The 16,192-nt window shown below is 40.8% G+C and overlaps 1 protein-coding gene across 1 annotated transcript; it reads right to left on the minus strand.

Annotated features, from left to right (window-relative positions):
- Window positions 1-9,073: 9,073 nt before the first annotated feature.
- Window positions 9,074-13,177, minus strand: LOC121736083. The gene is made up of 5 exons (XM_042127141.1): window positions 12,641-13,177; window positions 12,317-12,462; window positions 11,605-11,835; window positions 10,710-10,942; window positions 9,074-9,414 (listed from the first exon to the last, which is right to left on the minus strand). The coding sequence occupies exons 1-5, from the start codon at window positions 13,119-13,121 to the stop codon at window positions 9,219-9,221; spliced, it is 1,287 nt and encodes a 428-aa protein (XP_041983075.1). The 5' UTR covers window positions 13,122-13,177; the 3' UTR covers window positions 9,074-9,218.
- Between the last annotated feature and the right edge of the window lie 3,015 nt (window positions 13,178-16,192).

Below are 16,192 nucleotides of genomic sequence, written 5' to 3' on the forward strand. Positions count from 1 at the left end.
GACCCAGTTGGTCGTAGAGTGGCAAGATATCGCCGATTTCAGCTGTCGATGAAGACGCTCGACGAGTCCGTTGGCAGCAGGGTGATACGCCGTCGTGGTGTGATGAGTAGCTCCTAGGAGATTTGCCAAATTCTTGAATAGGCTACTCTCGAACTGACGCCCCCTGTCAGTCGTGATTCGCTCGGGACATCCGAAACGGGAAACCCAGCCAGCTATGAATGCAGCTGCACAGGATTCCGCGGTGATGTCACGTAGTGGGTAAGCCTCTGGCCAACGCGTGAACCTGTCGACAATTGTCAGACAGTATCTGAAGTCATTCTTCAGCGGCATGGAAATGATGTCCATGTGAATATGGCGAAAACGTGCTGTCGGTAATCTAAACTGCTTGAGAGGAGCAGAGGTGTGCCGTCCAACCTTATTAGATTGGCACTCATGGCATTCTTGACACCACTGCCGACAGTCCTTCTTGACCCCAGGCCAAACAAACCTCTCCGTGACGAGGCGGACACTCGCCTTAGTTCCTGGGTGGCTCAAGCAGTGCAAGGTCTTGAACACATGACGCCGCTGCGATGGTGTGATATAGGGCCGAGGAAGTGGAGTTGACGTGTCGCAGTAAACGGTGACATCAGTGCCAGGCACGTTCATCTTCTCCAGACGAAGCGATGATCCAGACTGCAGCAAGGTTTGGAGTTCCGGGTCGCTTTCTTGATCTCTCGCCAACGACTTGTAGTCGACAAGAGTCAGTCCCACCTCTTCTATCCGCGAGAGGGTGTCAGCCACGCAGTTCTCCGTTCCACCGATGAATCTGATGTTAGTGGAAAATTGGCTGATATAGTCGAGGTACCGGAACTGGCGAGGAGAACAGTTGTCACGGCGTGTAGTGAAAGCGAAGGTAAGTGGCTTGTGGTCCGTGTAAATTGTAAACGTCCTTGCTTCCACCATGTGCCTGAAATGCCGTATGGCCTGATATATCGCCAGCAGTTCGCGGTCATACGGGCTATACTTGGTCTGCACTGGGCTCAACTTCTTGGAGAAGAAAGCTATTGGTTGCCAGCCTTTCTCCGACTTCTGCTGCAGTACAGCTCCAATGGCTTTATCTGAAGCGTCGGTTTGAATAGCCAGCTCGAGCTTTGGATCTGGATATGACAGGATGGCAGCCTCTGACAAACTCTTCTTGCAGAGTTCAAAAGCTTGCAGCTGATCAGCAGTGAAGTTGATGGGTTGCGAACCTTTGACCTTGGGGCCCGCTAGAAGAGCGTTTAGCGGTGCTTGAAAAGCTCCTGCTTTGGGGATAAAGCGACGGTAAAAATTTACCATCCCCAGGAATCGTCGAAGCTCCTTCACAGTTTTCGGCTGAGGGAAATCTTGAATAGCCTGCACCTTTGTCGCGTGTGGGCTAATGCCTTCTGCAGAAACTGTGTAGCCGAGAAAAGTAACTTTTGACTGCCCAAATACACATTTCGATGTGTTGATAAGGACAGCATATTCCTCGAGCCTCTGGAACAACTGCTTCAGGTGCTGTTTGTGCTGCTCCTCAGTCTCGGAGAACACCAGGATATCGTCGATGAATCCGTAAGTAAAATCGAGATTCTGGAGAACTTCATCGATGAACCGTTGGAATGTTTGAGCCGCATTTCGGAGACCGAAGGTCATATACGGGAATTCAAACATTCCGAACGGCGTGGTGATGGCTGTCTTCGGGATATCCTCTTCACAGACGGGCAGCTGATTGAAAGCCTTTACCAGATCGATGGTGCTGAAGATGCGCTTCCCAGCCAGGTGGTAGGCAAAGTCTTGTATGTGCCTAACAGGGTAGCAATCTGGTATGGTGCGGGCATTCAGAGCCCGGTAGTCGCCGCATGGTCTCCATCCATCATCCTTCTTCTTGGCTAAGTGTAGCGGAGAAGACCATGAACTCTGTGAAGGTCGTGCTGTACCATTCTGCACCATCTCCTCAAACTGCTTCTTGGCGATAGCAAGTCGTTCAGGATCCAAACGACGAGGGTGGCTGGATACAGGTGGTCCCGGAGTAGTCCTGATGTGGTGGACAGTATTGTGCTTGATAACTCTGTCTTTACCAGCTGGACGAGTTATATTGGGGAACTCACGAAGCAACTGGTGGTAAGCAGAGTCGTCGTAAACAGTACGTACTGACGCAATGTTGTCGTTGCTAGGTTGATGAGGGGAGGACAGAGAAAGAGATGTGAGTCCATCTACCAGTCTCTGGTTACGGCAGTCGACAAGCAAGTTGTAAAAACTTAAAAAGTCGACTCCGATAATAGCCCTAGTGACGTCAGCAATAGTGAACCGCCATTCGAATGCACGACGAAGTCCGAGATCGAGCTTGAGATTAATAAATCCATACGTCGAAATTACCGTACCATTCGCAGCAAACAGCTCGTAGGTTGACTTGGTGTTAGCAGGCGCTCGAACAGCTGATCTTGGGAAGACACACAAGTCAGACCCGGTATCAATGAGGTACTGTACCTTGGACTTCCGATCAGTAATGAAGAGTCGGCCTTGTTGTTGGTAGCAGCCGCTGACGGCCTCTAGTGACTGCTTTTGGCGTTTCCCGGAATGAAAGTGCACGGGGATTTGCATTTTCTAGCTTTAGGGCCAAAAGAAAAATGGTACCAGCAATGGGGATGACCGTCGGGGCGTTCTCGGGATCGTGAGCGATGACGTGAGTGGCTGCGATGGCGATGCTGGGAACGAGAACGTGGCGAGAATCTGCTGCTGTGTGTTAACCTCTCCAAGCGTTTAGTTAGGGCCTCAACCTTCAACTCCAGGGAGCTCGGTGAAGCGGCAGAAGCACTAGCGACCTGTGGTTGTACTATGTCGTTGACTCGGTCTGCCAGATCCGCTACCTCCTCTAAATCCTGTTTCCGCTGTGACGCAACAATAACGTGTGGTGGCAGCCTACTCGACCAAAGCGTGAGCAAAACATCGTTCGGAATATCAGGTCCCGCCAAACTTTTTAAATGCCGAAGAAATTGGCTGGGTGTCCTATCACCTAATTCCTCGTGCTGGAGCAAACGCAAGATTTTTTTCTCGCGCGATTGAGAAATTCTTTTATTAATTCACACTTCAGTTTCTCATATTTATTGCTGGACGGTGGATCTACAATAATATCCTTAACAATTCTGGCATGTTCTTGATCGAGCTGACTTGTAATAAAATTAAATTTAGTAGCATCACTACTTACGCTAGATATCGTGAATTGCGATTCCACCTGTGCAAACCACACTTCAGGTTCTTCAGGCCAAAATGGTGGCATGCGTACGCCCACTCGATAAACTTCGCCCGAGTTAATGTGTCCGCAGGCCATTCTGTCGGTCGCGGTACCTTGTTCGCCCGCCATCTTGTCGCTTGCGCCCGCTTCGTCCTGCATGTCCTTGCGTATCGTCGGAAGGTCACCACTGTAGGATTGAAGCAGTATCCTAAAGAATATTTACCCCACCTAACTGTCGATCTGTCTGTCTGTACTTGAGTTCGGAATTAAATTTGTCGGTCTGTATGTCTGATAATATTTATCCCCTACGGCTTACATATAACTATAAAATATACTCCGCTATCGGGATTCGAACCCGATGTGTAAGCAATAATAAGGAGGATAGTTATATAATGCGTGAAGCGCTTAACACTAAATGAATATGAAAGATGAAAGGAAACAAGATGAAATACTTACAGAATGAAATTTATTATGAGGATGAATACACAGTAAAGATCAAGAACAGTGAAATGAGAAGTTAAAGAAATAGCACAGAAAAACAGTATGGAAAAGCACAAATGAAAATATGAAGTGAAATTATGAGAAATGACAAAATGATCGAACTACGTAAGCTAAATGTCTAAGTACAAGGGACACAGGCGGTGCGTATGAGAGCCTACAGCGGAGTGGCGTGTGCGCTCGTCGTTTCTGGAAGCCGGCGCGCTCGGCGACCGGTTGTAAGGGAGACGGACACGCACCGCGCGGAAGCGATAAGCGTAGCGATTTTGTACACATAACAAATATCGCTACACTTTATCCTGCGGCTTGTGTGAAGTAGGTTTAGTAAGCTACGTCTTTTTCGTTAGGTGATCGGCAAGCTTTGTCGAACCAAACATGGAAACGACTAATACGGAAATTGAACTCAAGACTCCGTTCCGAAAGTTTCAGAGGCTATAATCCAGATCTTTGTATGTGCCACATGATTTTTGATTATTCTGTAAAGCTAGGCATTCAGGCACATACTAGCAGCGATATATTATTCTAATGCAAATATATTCTTTGAGGTAAAGATTTAGTTATTCCACTCCAAATATTGGCTTACTCTCTTGGCCACTATTTATTTTATAACTTTACGATGATATATACGGTCCACAAGTATATTTTACAATATAACTAAAGTAGAATATTTTACATGGTCTCCGCAGATAATACGTCCTATATTTCCACCCACGTTTGAGGTAAGCCGGCTTAGAGGGACTTAAGAATAAAATTCAAATACATATTTAGTGACGCAGGTCTGTATCGAAATTTCTTTTAGCTTATCAATAGTATTACCTATTATAAATGTGAATAGTTTGTTTATATAATGTTAAGAAAAAATTAGGTTAACGGACTCTGAATTTATTATTATCTGTATTATTAGATTGTATAGTATTTATAGAAATGCATTTTGTTGACCAAATTTTTATCCATACTAATATTATTAATACGGAAGTATATCCCGCAGCCCCCCGCTCTTAAAAGCGTGAAGAGGTGACAAACCTACGAATAATAAAAACTATTTATTATTCGTAGTGACAAACAGACTTGTCACCTCTTCACGCTTTTAAGAGCGGGCTGCCAAATTTTGCTGTGTTTTTTCTAATAAGTATTACGATCCCGGAAGACGATTGACTCAAATGAAATTGCGATTTATTTAATAATTGCATATTTATCTGATATTTGCCTAACGGAAAACACGATTCACTTATTTTAACTCGATAGTTATATTTTTTAAAAATTAAGAATCTTTCTGGGCTTTTCAACAAATATCTGTTACACTTATTGAGTTAATAGATTATTATTAATATATATTTATATCATTAAATAACTTGCACTACTACAATCACACATTTTATAAAATAATGGCTAAATGAAATATTAGCATTGTATTTAATTTTTAAGTAATTATTATCAAACACAGTTTTGGGACTTACGACCTTTACTTTAGTGCTATAATGCGGGAACCGTTGTTACACGATATTTTTCACTATTAACTGCAGCGCAAAACACAATGCCCGAGTATTGAATCATGGAATCATTATATCACGATTGGAGGATAGCGGGGTGTGTAAGAGGGGCTGGCGTGCTTTGATATATTTGACAGCAGGCTCTTAATGAAATGAACAGATTTATATAAAATTTGGTATGGACATTCTTTGAGTTCAGGGATAGTTTTTGTTACGAAAAAATGTACGCGCGATAAACGAGTTTCGACGCAAGTCGCAACGGAGTTGCCCGGGCGTTAGCTTGTTCTTCGTTAATAAGATCCATAAGGGCATAAGGGTCAATTCACAACGAAACGAGGCAAAATGACGAGTGACTGTGCGATTTGTTAGCATTACGTCGCTTGATATTTCAATTTTGTATTGCTTTGTTGCGACTCGCGTGACGCGTCGAGTTTCTTCTCATTTCAGTGTAAGGGCCGGGACACAAAAACACGATACGACGTCGTGTCGTGGGAATCTACGACGCGCGTCGTAAAAAACTACGACTCGACATCGTACGACGTCGTACGACATTGTACGACGTCGTACGACATAGCGTCGTAGAAGCTCATCATTGAATTTCTACGTGAGTTTCTACTCGACGTCGTACGATGTCGTGTCGTAGTTTTTTGACGTCGTATCGTGTTTTTGTGTCCCGGCCCTAAATGACCTAGGTGGCTTTCCGATCCTCGCGACAAGACAAACATTCAAATACAATGCTTCAAATCACTTTATGAACTAGGTTATATTAGTTTCACTATCGCGTCGCGGTCTCTTGCCTCGAGGATCAGAAAGTCATCTTTTACTTCTCAACAGGCGATCCGACTGCTCGTTGTCCACGTGCAACTCCTCGTGGTTCTATACTTGTGTATTCTTTATTTAGTTTCGTGCCTTCTACTGCCATTTCATGCCCACGCGTATAGTCCATCAATCGTCGAGTTTCTACGAAAGTGATCGTTATGCATTTGGAATTAAGGTCATGTTAAATGTAAAATAATCTTGAACAGCTAATAAGCTCAGCTTACGCCCACATTTTGACATTAGCTTTCTTTGCATTTACTATTTCTAGGTATGTTAGCTGTTTAACGTGCTACATCTATCCATACTAATATTATAAATGCAATAGTGTGATGAGATGTCTATTACATCTGCACGCCCAAACCGCTGAACCGATTTTGCTGTTTGGTATGATACTTTGAGTCTCAAGAAATGACATAGGATACTTTGTATCCCGAAAAAATGTACGGTTACCGCATGATAAACCAATTATGGTTGGTTGCGGGCGACATCTAGTAATTTTTATATGGATTATTCTTTATGAAAATAAAATGTAACATTTTACTTAAGAGTGATGAATTGTAGTTTCTTAACGCGATTAGAATATAATTTTATATTATTGTTCCTAATACTTCTAAAACATTCAACGGACACTGCACAATAAATTATAGTACACAGAAGCGCTTGTCATCTTACCTTTATTCCGTTTCGACGACGCAACGCACTGCAACAGCGTGGCTGGCCCTTAGCCGCCATTTTGAAAAATGTTCCCGCGAAATCGTAGTGTAGGGGGTGTATAGACAGTAACTGAAACGTATCATTTGCTGTAAGTAGTGAGAAATGACTTAATATATCAATAGTACGTTCACGTGCAGTAACGCGAGTGTCGACGAAAAATGGCGGCGATGTGTCGGCGATACAGAATAGAGAAGTGCAGAAGATGAGTTTAAGGCCATCCCCTGAGCAAACGACATTGACCATACATTTGCCGCGTTGCCGAGATCGCACCAAAATCCAATTTTTTTAATTATCTTACTTCAAAATTGACCTAAAAAATTCAAACGGCAAATATTATGTACTTAGTTGATGAAATTGTCAATCATTGGCGTGTGTTTCAAATAAACGTAATTTGTAAATGCTAGGGAGATACTGAATCTATGCTTGAATTTAAGTAAATTGGTGTTACTTTGGAAGCTGATATCATGAGCATAATAAACAAAAATAGGAAATTAACGGAGAAAGGAATGTTCTTATGCTGAAGGAACTATATTTTTATTATAATTTTGTAGCTTTCAAATCATGAGATAATTAGACTTTAAAAACGGTAAATTACGGCATCTCCGTAGGGGGGAGCGTCAAGGCTTTATGTTAAAACGTTTTCGCCGGAATGCTAGGAGTGTTCTTAAGATTCAATAGAATGACTGCGCTTTGCGTGTTCAGGGTATTGAAGTGATTGTATTGGCCTCATAGGGTTTGTACACCTACCACTCCACGCCTCCGTGGTCTAGTGGTTAGAGCGTCGCTCTCGACTCCGGAGGTCGTGGGTTCGAATCCCGCGTTGGAACATGTTATTTCCAAGTTTGGTTAGGACAATGCAGGCTGATCACCTGATTGTCTGACAAGTAAGATGATCCATGCGTCGGATGGGCATGTAAAAAGTCGGTCCTGCGCCTGATCTCTCGCCAGTCGTGTCGGTCTTCCGTCCCACTGGGTTATGAGAGTAAAGGAATAGAGAGTGCTCTTGTGTACTGCGCACACACTTGGGCACTATAAAATCACTCCTGCGTACCTGGTCTGGTTTCAATGAAACCGGCCACCGTCACCGAAACCGGTGTGGGAGTATTATTTAGTATTATTTACACCTACCACTTGCCGTAAAATGATTTAAAACGAAGCCGATGTATAGTCGCAACTGACATAATTAAAAACTACTAGCCGTAATAGTTTTCAATTTTTTTTGATAATACGTTGGATTATGCGATCCGGCTGCAGATAAGCTTGCCTTCTGTATTCTTTCTGTGTTGTGGCGTATACATTACTGTCAGCGAACTTGTTTTATACGACCCCTATTGCTCCCGCGGTTGGAAGATTTAAATTTTTCACCATTTACGGGTTAAATTTAAATCTCTTTGGGGCGTCGAAGTTGCGGTTCTACCGCAGATTTAAAGCTTTATCGCAAAAGGGTTTTTAATCTTTTTTTTTAAATCTGCCACAAGAATATTATTATGAAAGCAATTTTTGCTGGGAGAAAAGCATTTAAAAGATACAAAGTTATAAAATTGTTGATTTTTATTTCAAAATTTTTACACATCTAGTACCAAAGTAAGTCAAATATCTAATCCGTCAGTCATATTTAATAACTTGGACTATATTCTGTAGGGCGAGTGGCGACACTCAGATTTTATAAAAATATAAGAAACCATTTTATATTACTGTACTTGATTATAATTTATATTACTTAATTGTAGAATTGAATAGGGAATCTTATATTATTATTTAGTTAGTAATACAGATATAATAATTAATAATAATTATTCGTAATGTTTTAGTCAAGTTTTAGGTCATTAATTTATTATCAAAGTCAGGTCGTAACTTTAAATACTTAACATTATTATTAAAACATTTTTATCATACCTAAAAACTAAACTTAATATCTTACTCAATTTCAATATAATTATAATTATAATAGTTACGAGCAATAAAAATATATGTTATGAAAATATAAAAACGATCTTAGCACAAAGCCAAGAGTCCTCTTTCGTACAAAATAATATGAATTTTTAAAATTTTTATTGAGTAAGACAATTAGTTTTTGGCTAAGCAACATATAAAATGCGTACTGCTGCACTCAGACGAATATTAATTACTTAATTGTGATTTAATGAAGAGTTTGACAGACAATGTATGAGGCTGCTGTCAGAATATTCATTTATTTACAAAATATAAATGAATATTTTGACATAAACCTCATACAATAATTAATATTTGTCCCTGAGTGGTGCAGATAAGTAATCATTAATCAAGCAATATATCATTTTATTTTTTTGCACCAGGACCAATTTTTCATAATATCTCCGCAGTTATAACACCTAAGCTTTTATTGCTCGCCAGTTTATTGCTATAATACAAATATACAGTACCCATAATACACCCATTATACAACCATAATACAGACGTAATTCGTTTGCATAGACCATAGAGTGTTATAAGTTTTTTAAAGTTTCATGAATTTCAGTGGCGGCACTAACTATTCTTTGAGCGACGAACTGAGGAGGTGTCCCATATTTCTCGAGAGGCGCTTTGAACTTCCATTGAGGGTCCGACATATTGCATACGGCCTTCTTCTGCGCCCAACACACGTAGCTGAAGTCCTGTGCCTTTGATTCAGCGATTTGGTATCTGTAAATTGAGTGGTGTTATTATTTTTGTTCGAAAGGGCTCCAAAAATGTCGAAATTAGGTGATTATATTCTTTACTATAAACAAGACTAGATGACGCCTGCAACTCCGTTGCGGCAACATTTTTTATCGCACGGGAATCGTACATTTTTCCGGGATAAAAATACAGTGTGTTAGTGTAAACACCGTTATCCTTGAAACCATCAAATGAACCTGTCAAAATGAACAACTTTTTCTATGAGAACAATGCTCGGAACTCAAAAAATGGCGTCTTCATAACCATACGGATGCCCGGATCGGAAATTTGTATGGGTATGAAGACGGCATTTTTTTTGAGTTCCCAGCATTGTTCTCATAGAAAAAGTTGTTCATTTTGACGGGCTCATTTGATGGTATCAAGGTTAACGGTGTTTACACTAACATCTTGTATATCCTATGTGCTTTCCCGGTATCCAAAGCATCTCCATACCAAATATTAGCAAAATCGGTTCATTGGTTTTGGCGTGAAGAGGTAACAGACAGAAACACCTTCGCATTTATAATAATACTAGCTATGCCCCGCGGTGTTACCAGTAGTTTAAGTGATATAATATATAATAAAAGACTACGAAAAGTACCAATAATAGCTCGGTCAAAACGGGACGATACATGGTTATTGGTTCTATAATGGTTTATGGTAGTGATGATGATGATGAATTTCATTTGCATAGTAGCTCCCAAACATGTATCTATAAGGAGTCAGGAGTTCTCTCAGCACCTTCCGAACCATGGTATGTACCTTGGTGCAAAATCTTACTTGTTGGTATTAATACTGCTCACGAAACCGAAGTCACCACTAGTTTCCATATACATTTTGAGGACTTCCCTCGAGTACTTATGGATCCCTTAATCAAGTCACTATTTTTATGAATATGGTACCAAAATATATGATAACCTATACACCAAAAGAAAAAAATTAAAAATCGGTTCACTAACGGCGGAGTAATCGTTGAACATAAAGAAATAAACATAAAACCTCGTCCATTTTTAAAAAAACCGGTTAAAATTAAGCCTATGTGTTATTCTGGTGTATAAGCTATATTATTGTAGATTCATTAAAATCCGTTCAGTAGTTTTTGCGTGAAAGAAAAACAAACATACACACATCTACACATCCAAACTTTCGCCTTTATAATATTAGTAGGATTGTATGGGCGTATGGATGTGATAGGCCGAGGGCACTGACTAGCCACTCTACTCGGTAGGTATAATCATTAACCAGGCCCTTAATGCGAGAAGGTAGAACAGGATACTCACACAACATTACCATGCAGCTTCAGCAGGCTTCGGCGAAGCCACAGCATGGCATTCCTAACGGCTGCTGCGGCGATTACTGATGGGTAAGCGTTGCACATGGATTTGTCAGCCATGAGTGCTGCCTCGCAGATGAACGTGGCTGCAGCCTCCACCTCCGCAGGCTTGGAGGACTCGCAACTCCAGGATAAGTAGGAGATGAAGTCCTGGGGTACGATGGGCGTTGTAGGAAACCTCTGTGGACAGTGGTGGTTAAGATGTTAATGGTTTTTATGTATTTATAACGCGTTGTCTTACGCATTCAAATACACACATTGTACTAATAATAGGATATATTACTACAATGTGTGGTACCAAAAAAGCTAGAGGCAGCATCAGCGTATATACACGTGGGAGAGCCATGCTTCGGCACGAATGGGCCGGCTCGACCGGATAAATACCACGTTCTCACAGAAAACCGGCGTGAAACAGCGCTTGCGCTGTGTTTCGCCGAGTGAGTGAGTTTACCGGAGGCCCAATCCCCTAACCCCTACCCTATTCCCTTCCCTACCCTCAACTATTCCCTTCCCTTCCCTACCCTCCTCTATTACCCTATTCCCTCTTAAAAGGCCGGCAACGCACTTGCAGCTCTTCTGATGCTGCGAGTGTCCATGGACGACGGAAGTTGCTTTCCATCAGGTGACCCGTTTGCTCGTTTGCCCCCTTATTTCATAAAAAAAAAGCAAAGACAGTAAACAAAATAATTGTGATCGACGGTTGACAACGTTTCTGTCAATATTCTGATATGACGTGTGCAGCATGTACTCGTAGGATTTTGGTACGTGCTAGTAGCACCAGCTCTGCTCGGATGTCGGCGGAAAATTCCCTTTTGTCTGTATTCAACCACTACTTTACTTACCAACAGCTTAAGTATCGTTCTCTCGGCGTGCACAAGCTTGGTGACAGAGAAAGCTTGACTGGAGGCTCTGACCAGCCTCCTGGCGCTCATGTAGGACCCGAGGTTCTTCTGGGCCAGCCAGAAGCAGGCGGCTGCCACCAGCTGCAGGTGCTCCGCGTCCACCTGTCTCGTCGCCAGCAGCGCGTCCATGTATGATACGGCGGACTGGACGACCGCTGGATTGCCGTTACCCTGAAGCAGTAGTTAGAATCCTTACTAATATTATAAACAAGATGACGCGGGCAACTCCGGGAACCGTACATTTTTCCACGATAAAAAAGTATCCTATGTCCTTTCCCGGGACTCAAAGTATCTCCATGCATAATTTCAGCAAAATCGGTTCAGTGGTTTAAGCGTGAAGAGGTAACGGACAGACACGTTTTCACATTTATGAGTATGGATAGGGTGAAAATTTTATAAGATAATCTTCACTATACTCGGCGAAACATGGCGGTAGCGATCATTGACTCCCTGTCAAAAACTTGTCATTTTCTATATAAACCGCGATTGACAATGAAGTGCCAGATGTTGTCGATCGCGGCTTTATATAGAAAATGACATGTTTTTGATAGAGGCAGGGTTTTTGACACTACCGCCATGTTTCACCGAGTACAGTATAAATAACGAGGCACATAATTTCATACATTATATGATTATGACATGTCATACTTACGTTGACCTTCATGATCCAATTGATGACACAGGCCCGAGGTCGGGAGCCCATGCGGGGAGCAGCACTCCTCCTCTCAGCGTGCAGCAGGTAAGTGAACATGTCACTGTTGTAGTCTTGGGTCAAACACGTCATGTATGTCATGGACACTGGAAATGAGAAGACAAGGTATAAATAGTGAATAACGACTCCACAATCTAATTTATCATCTAAAATAAACTTGTGGGATCTGTCGATTTTCCCGAAAACTTGTAGTCGTTGTAGGTCAGGAACTAACCCAGCGAAAAATGGTCATAAAGTTAATGAATTATAGTCAGATATACTTACAAGCATCAGACAAATGCAGTCTTTCATCAACATTTTTAAACTCTAACCGTCTTTTGAAGTTTCCTTCTTTCTTCTGGCTGGGCTCAGGCGAAAGCCCTAGCAGTTCCCTGCTGTGTGGTCGCTTCAGACTTTTCTTTATATTCTTTATCCTGTTCACAGCCAACGGGGATTTCAGCGGCGTTATTTTTACGTCTTTCTCCGATGGACCAGCATTAGGCAAGGCATACTTTTCGTCCTTAAATACTTTGAAATCCCAGTCTAGTTCTTCTGTTCTTCGTACTGTGACGTGTGTTGAGTCTATTTTCAATGGACATTTTTTCTCGACGTTGGCGGTGTTCGTCGTTTCGCTTTGGATGTTCTTTAGGGGTAACCGTACTTCTTTCTGCAGTACCTGTTTTGGGATCTTCGGCAGAGGTTCCTTTGGTAACGGGATTCTTGAAGTTGTCTTGATACCAATTTTATTTTCTTTATTCAAATCCATTTTTATCGAATTAAAACACAGTTACACTGCACTTTCACTTTTTTACGACTACAGTCCGCTCTTCAAATTTTTTTTATCTACCCTACATTTTATTAATATTTTTAGTTGGATACGAGACTTTTGCCATGACAAATAAAAAAACGATGTTCATTTTCTAATTACAATGGATGATGAATTATAAATCGATAATTATCGTACGCGAAGTAAGTAAATTTAAATAAAAAATATTCAGCAAAATTGAGTATTAAGCTTTTTGCCTAAACGTCTAAGTAAGCAGCTAAGTAATATAATCACTAGATAGTCTATTCGGGTAAAGCTGCGCGTGCACTGGATCGGAATCGGAGCGTACGGAGCGTACGGATTTGCGGCTTTGTATTGATTTGTATGGTACTGCGTGCACTGGATCGGCATTTCTGCGCCTGAGACCGGAATTTATGCCGATGACGTCATCCGCAGCCGCGTCTATGGGTCAATTTATTTATTTAGTGCAGAGTCAAAGCGCATCGAAACAAAGTATCAAAACTGAACATAGCAAATCCAACCTTAACTCCAAAGCGTTAACGCACACATTTCATATATATACATTAATAACTAAATTGCCGATGCGGAATCCGAATGCAGTGGACGCACCCCATCGGCATTTCGTAAATGACGACGCTCCGTACGCTCCGATTCCGATGCAGTGGACGCGCAGCTAAAATCGTAATAATGTACCATCATGGAAATTGATTCATAGGCAGTTGACAGACCTACATCGATTGGTCGTATAATGTCAATTTAATGTTAGCCGCATAAAGTTAATATACCTAGCGGAATAGAGCAACAATCTCGAGCTGTCAAACGAAACCAAAATGGGGATTGTCCATTTTTTTTTATTTTGCTCATTACAAAAACATTTCGAGGAATAAGGTCAGTGATCGTTTTTCTGTATATAAACGAAAAAAATACCCATTGGTTACTTATATTTTTGAACAAATATGTTTAACCTTTGTTTGACCTCCAATGGCGTTAAATTAGCAATAAATTCGACTAACATTACGTTTCGAACTTTTGGTAGGCTTCTCGTATCAGCTTTCACATAATGAGAACTTGCATTTGACGAACCAGCCATTATAAATCAGATTGAAAGGAAAAAACATACTGCAGAGGTCAATTATTGGCCGCCGATGATAACGTCAGAGCGAAACTTTAAAAATTTATTGAGAAAAAACATGTTAATGAATTTCAAAATTATTTAATTTGTATATTTAAAATACCCTATTTTAACGAAAAAAATATAAAAAGTACATGTGATTTTTTTTGGACAATGCCCATTGGTTTCATCTGTGTGTAAAAATATGTGTACGTATACACTTATACAAGCATGATTGAACATGATTTCTATGAGATTAAATTGTCAACGTGCGGCACGTGCCGACTGGACGTCAAAGAAAGAGTGCCGCTGTCCTGTATCACACGTCTCTTTTTACCACGCAACACTGCGTGGTAAAAAGAGTGACTGATAGTGACATCTCTCTTGCTCAGGCCTTTGTTTCTCTATTCCGCTAGGTATATTAACTTTATGGCCGTAATCTGTCGGCCATCCGACAGACATAACGTGACCAAATTACGAAGGTCCGCCACAGTACGAAAACAGTTGATTTTTACACATGAATGAAGTAACTTTCAAAGTTATTCCAACTCGGTATTAACAATCATTTCAAGGAAACGGGATATTGTTTACGAAAACAGTTCGGTTGTTGCCGATGTATGGTGTAAATAAAAGTTTGCCACTAACCCAGTTTCAGCTGGGTCAATGGAAGTTTAATAAACAGCACAAGATGGCTGGTGCTCCACGAAGATTGATCTGCATTCATACTTGAAGTATTATAACCTTGAATGGAACTGGCTGGTGAATGGTACGGAAATAAAATATGTTATATTACTAGCTGTCCCGGCAAACGTTTCTTTGCCATATAAATGATTTCGCCCGTATTATTTTATTGAAGTGACTAAATAAGTACCTAATAACTATGTCATCATGGCAACTTCCACCGCTATCCCGTCGCACAAACAATGGTCGCCGTCAGTCTCGAGTAGTAATAATTTACTATTATTTATTCAACAAATGCACTTATCAATATAAAAAGTACCCAGTAGCCGATTCTCGGACCTACTGAATATGCATATAAAATTTGGTTAAAATCAGTAAAGCCGTTTCGAAGGAGTACGCGGCCTAACATTGTGACACGAGAATTTTATATATAAGATTTTTGTAAAATATAGGTAAGTATTTAAGTATTACTAGTACGGAATGATTACATTTTACTATAGTAAAATGTAATCATTCCGTACTAGTAATACTTAAGGCTTAGAATAAATCTATATCGTAACGGATTTAAAATTTTTATTAATCTTTTGTTAGTCTCGCTAAAACTTGAGAACGGCTGAAGTTTTTTTATAAGGAGTTTATTTAATTTTGAATAGGGTGAATTCATGACGAATTTACCCACTACACATAAAGATGTTTACTCAATAATAATAATGGTAACACTTGAAAATAATCTGGGGGCACGGCAGTGCGCAAGCCAAGTAATTTTGGTGGGATTTTTTATTTTCTTTTTAACTTAGTAACACTCCGGCATAAAGTTTCGCCGAAGCCTCAAAGGCCGCACGATTAGTTGGTGATAAGGACACCGAAAAAGTGATCGCCAATTGTCTATTAAAAGAAATTAAAATATTAGGTAGGTGCTTAATTTCGCTACATAATATTATAGTTGTAATTTTTTATAATTTACTTCGCGTACGACAAAATTATCAATAGTAATATCACAAAAAAATCTAATGGCAAAAACCTCATATCCAACTAAAAAATATTAATAGATTATAGCGTAGATAGAAAAATTTGGGTTGAGAAAATTAGGCCTTTTAAGAGGGAACGCTCTTTCCTAGGTTTGTAAGTAGTGTGGAACAGAAAATACTGGCGACAGCCTTAGTCTCCATTCCAGAACTAGTTTACTCCAGCGATCGTCTGGTCTTCGAGCTACGTGGCCAGCCCAGTTCCACTTAAGCGTACTATTTCTATGCACTTT

The sequence above is a fragment of the Aricia agestis genome, chromosome 18, assembly GCF_905147365.1.
Source record: "Aricia agestis chromosome 18, ilAriAges1.1, whole genome shotgun sequence".
In the NCBI taxonomy this organism is placed as follows: Eukaryota; Metazoa; Arthropoda; class Insecta; order Lepidoptera; family Lycaenidae; genus Aricia; species Aricia agestis.

What these genes read in the sequence shown, in the direction of transcription:
- LOC121736083 (XM_042127141.1), bottom strand. Translation starts at nt 13,121, where the DNA reads ATGGATTTGAATAAAGAAAATAAAATTGGTATCAAGACAACTTCAAGA. An exon ending in ATTGGATCATGAAGGTCAAC is followed by an intron (nt 11,836 to 12,316) that starts GTAAGTATGACA and finishes CTACTGCTTCAG; the next exon opens with GGTAACGGCAATCCAGCGGT. An exon ending in GAACGATACTTAAGCTGTTG is followed by an intron (nt 10,943 to 11,604) that starts GTAAGTAAAGTA and finishes CACTGTCCACAG; the next exon opens with AGGTTTCCTACAACGCCCAT.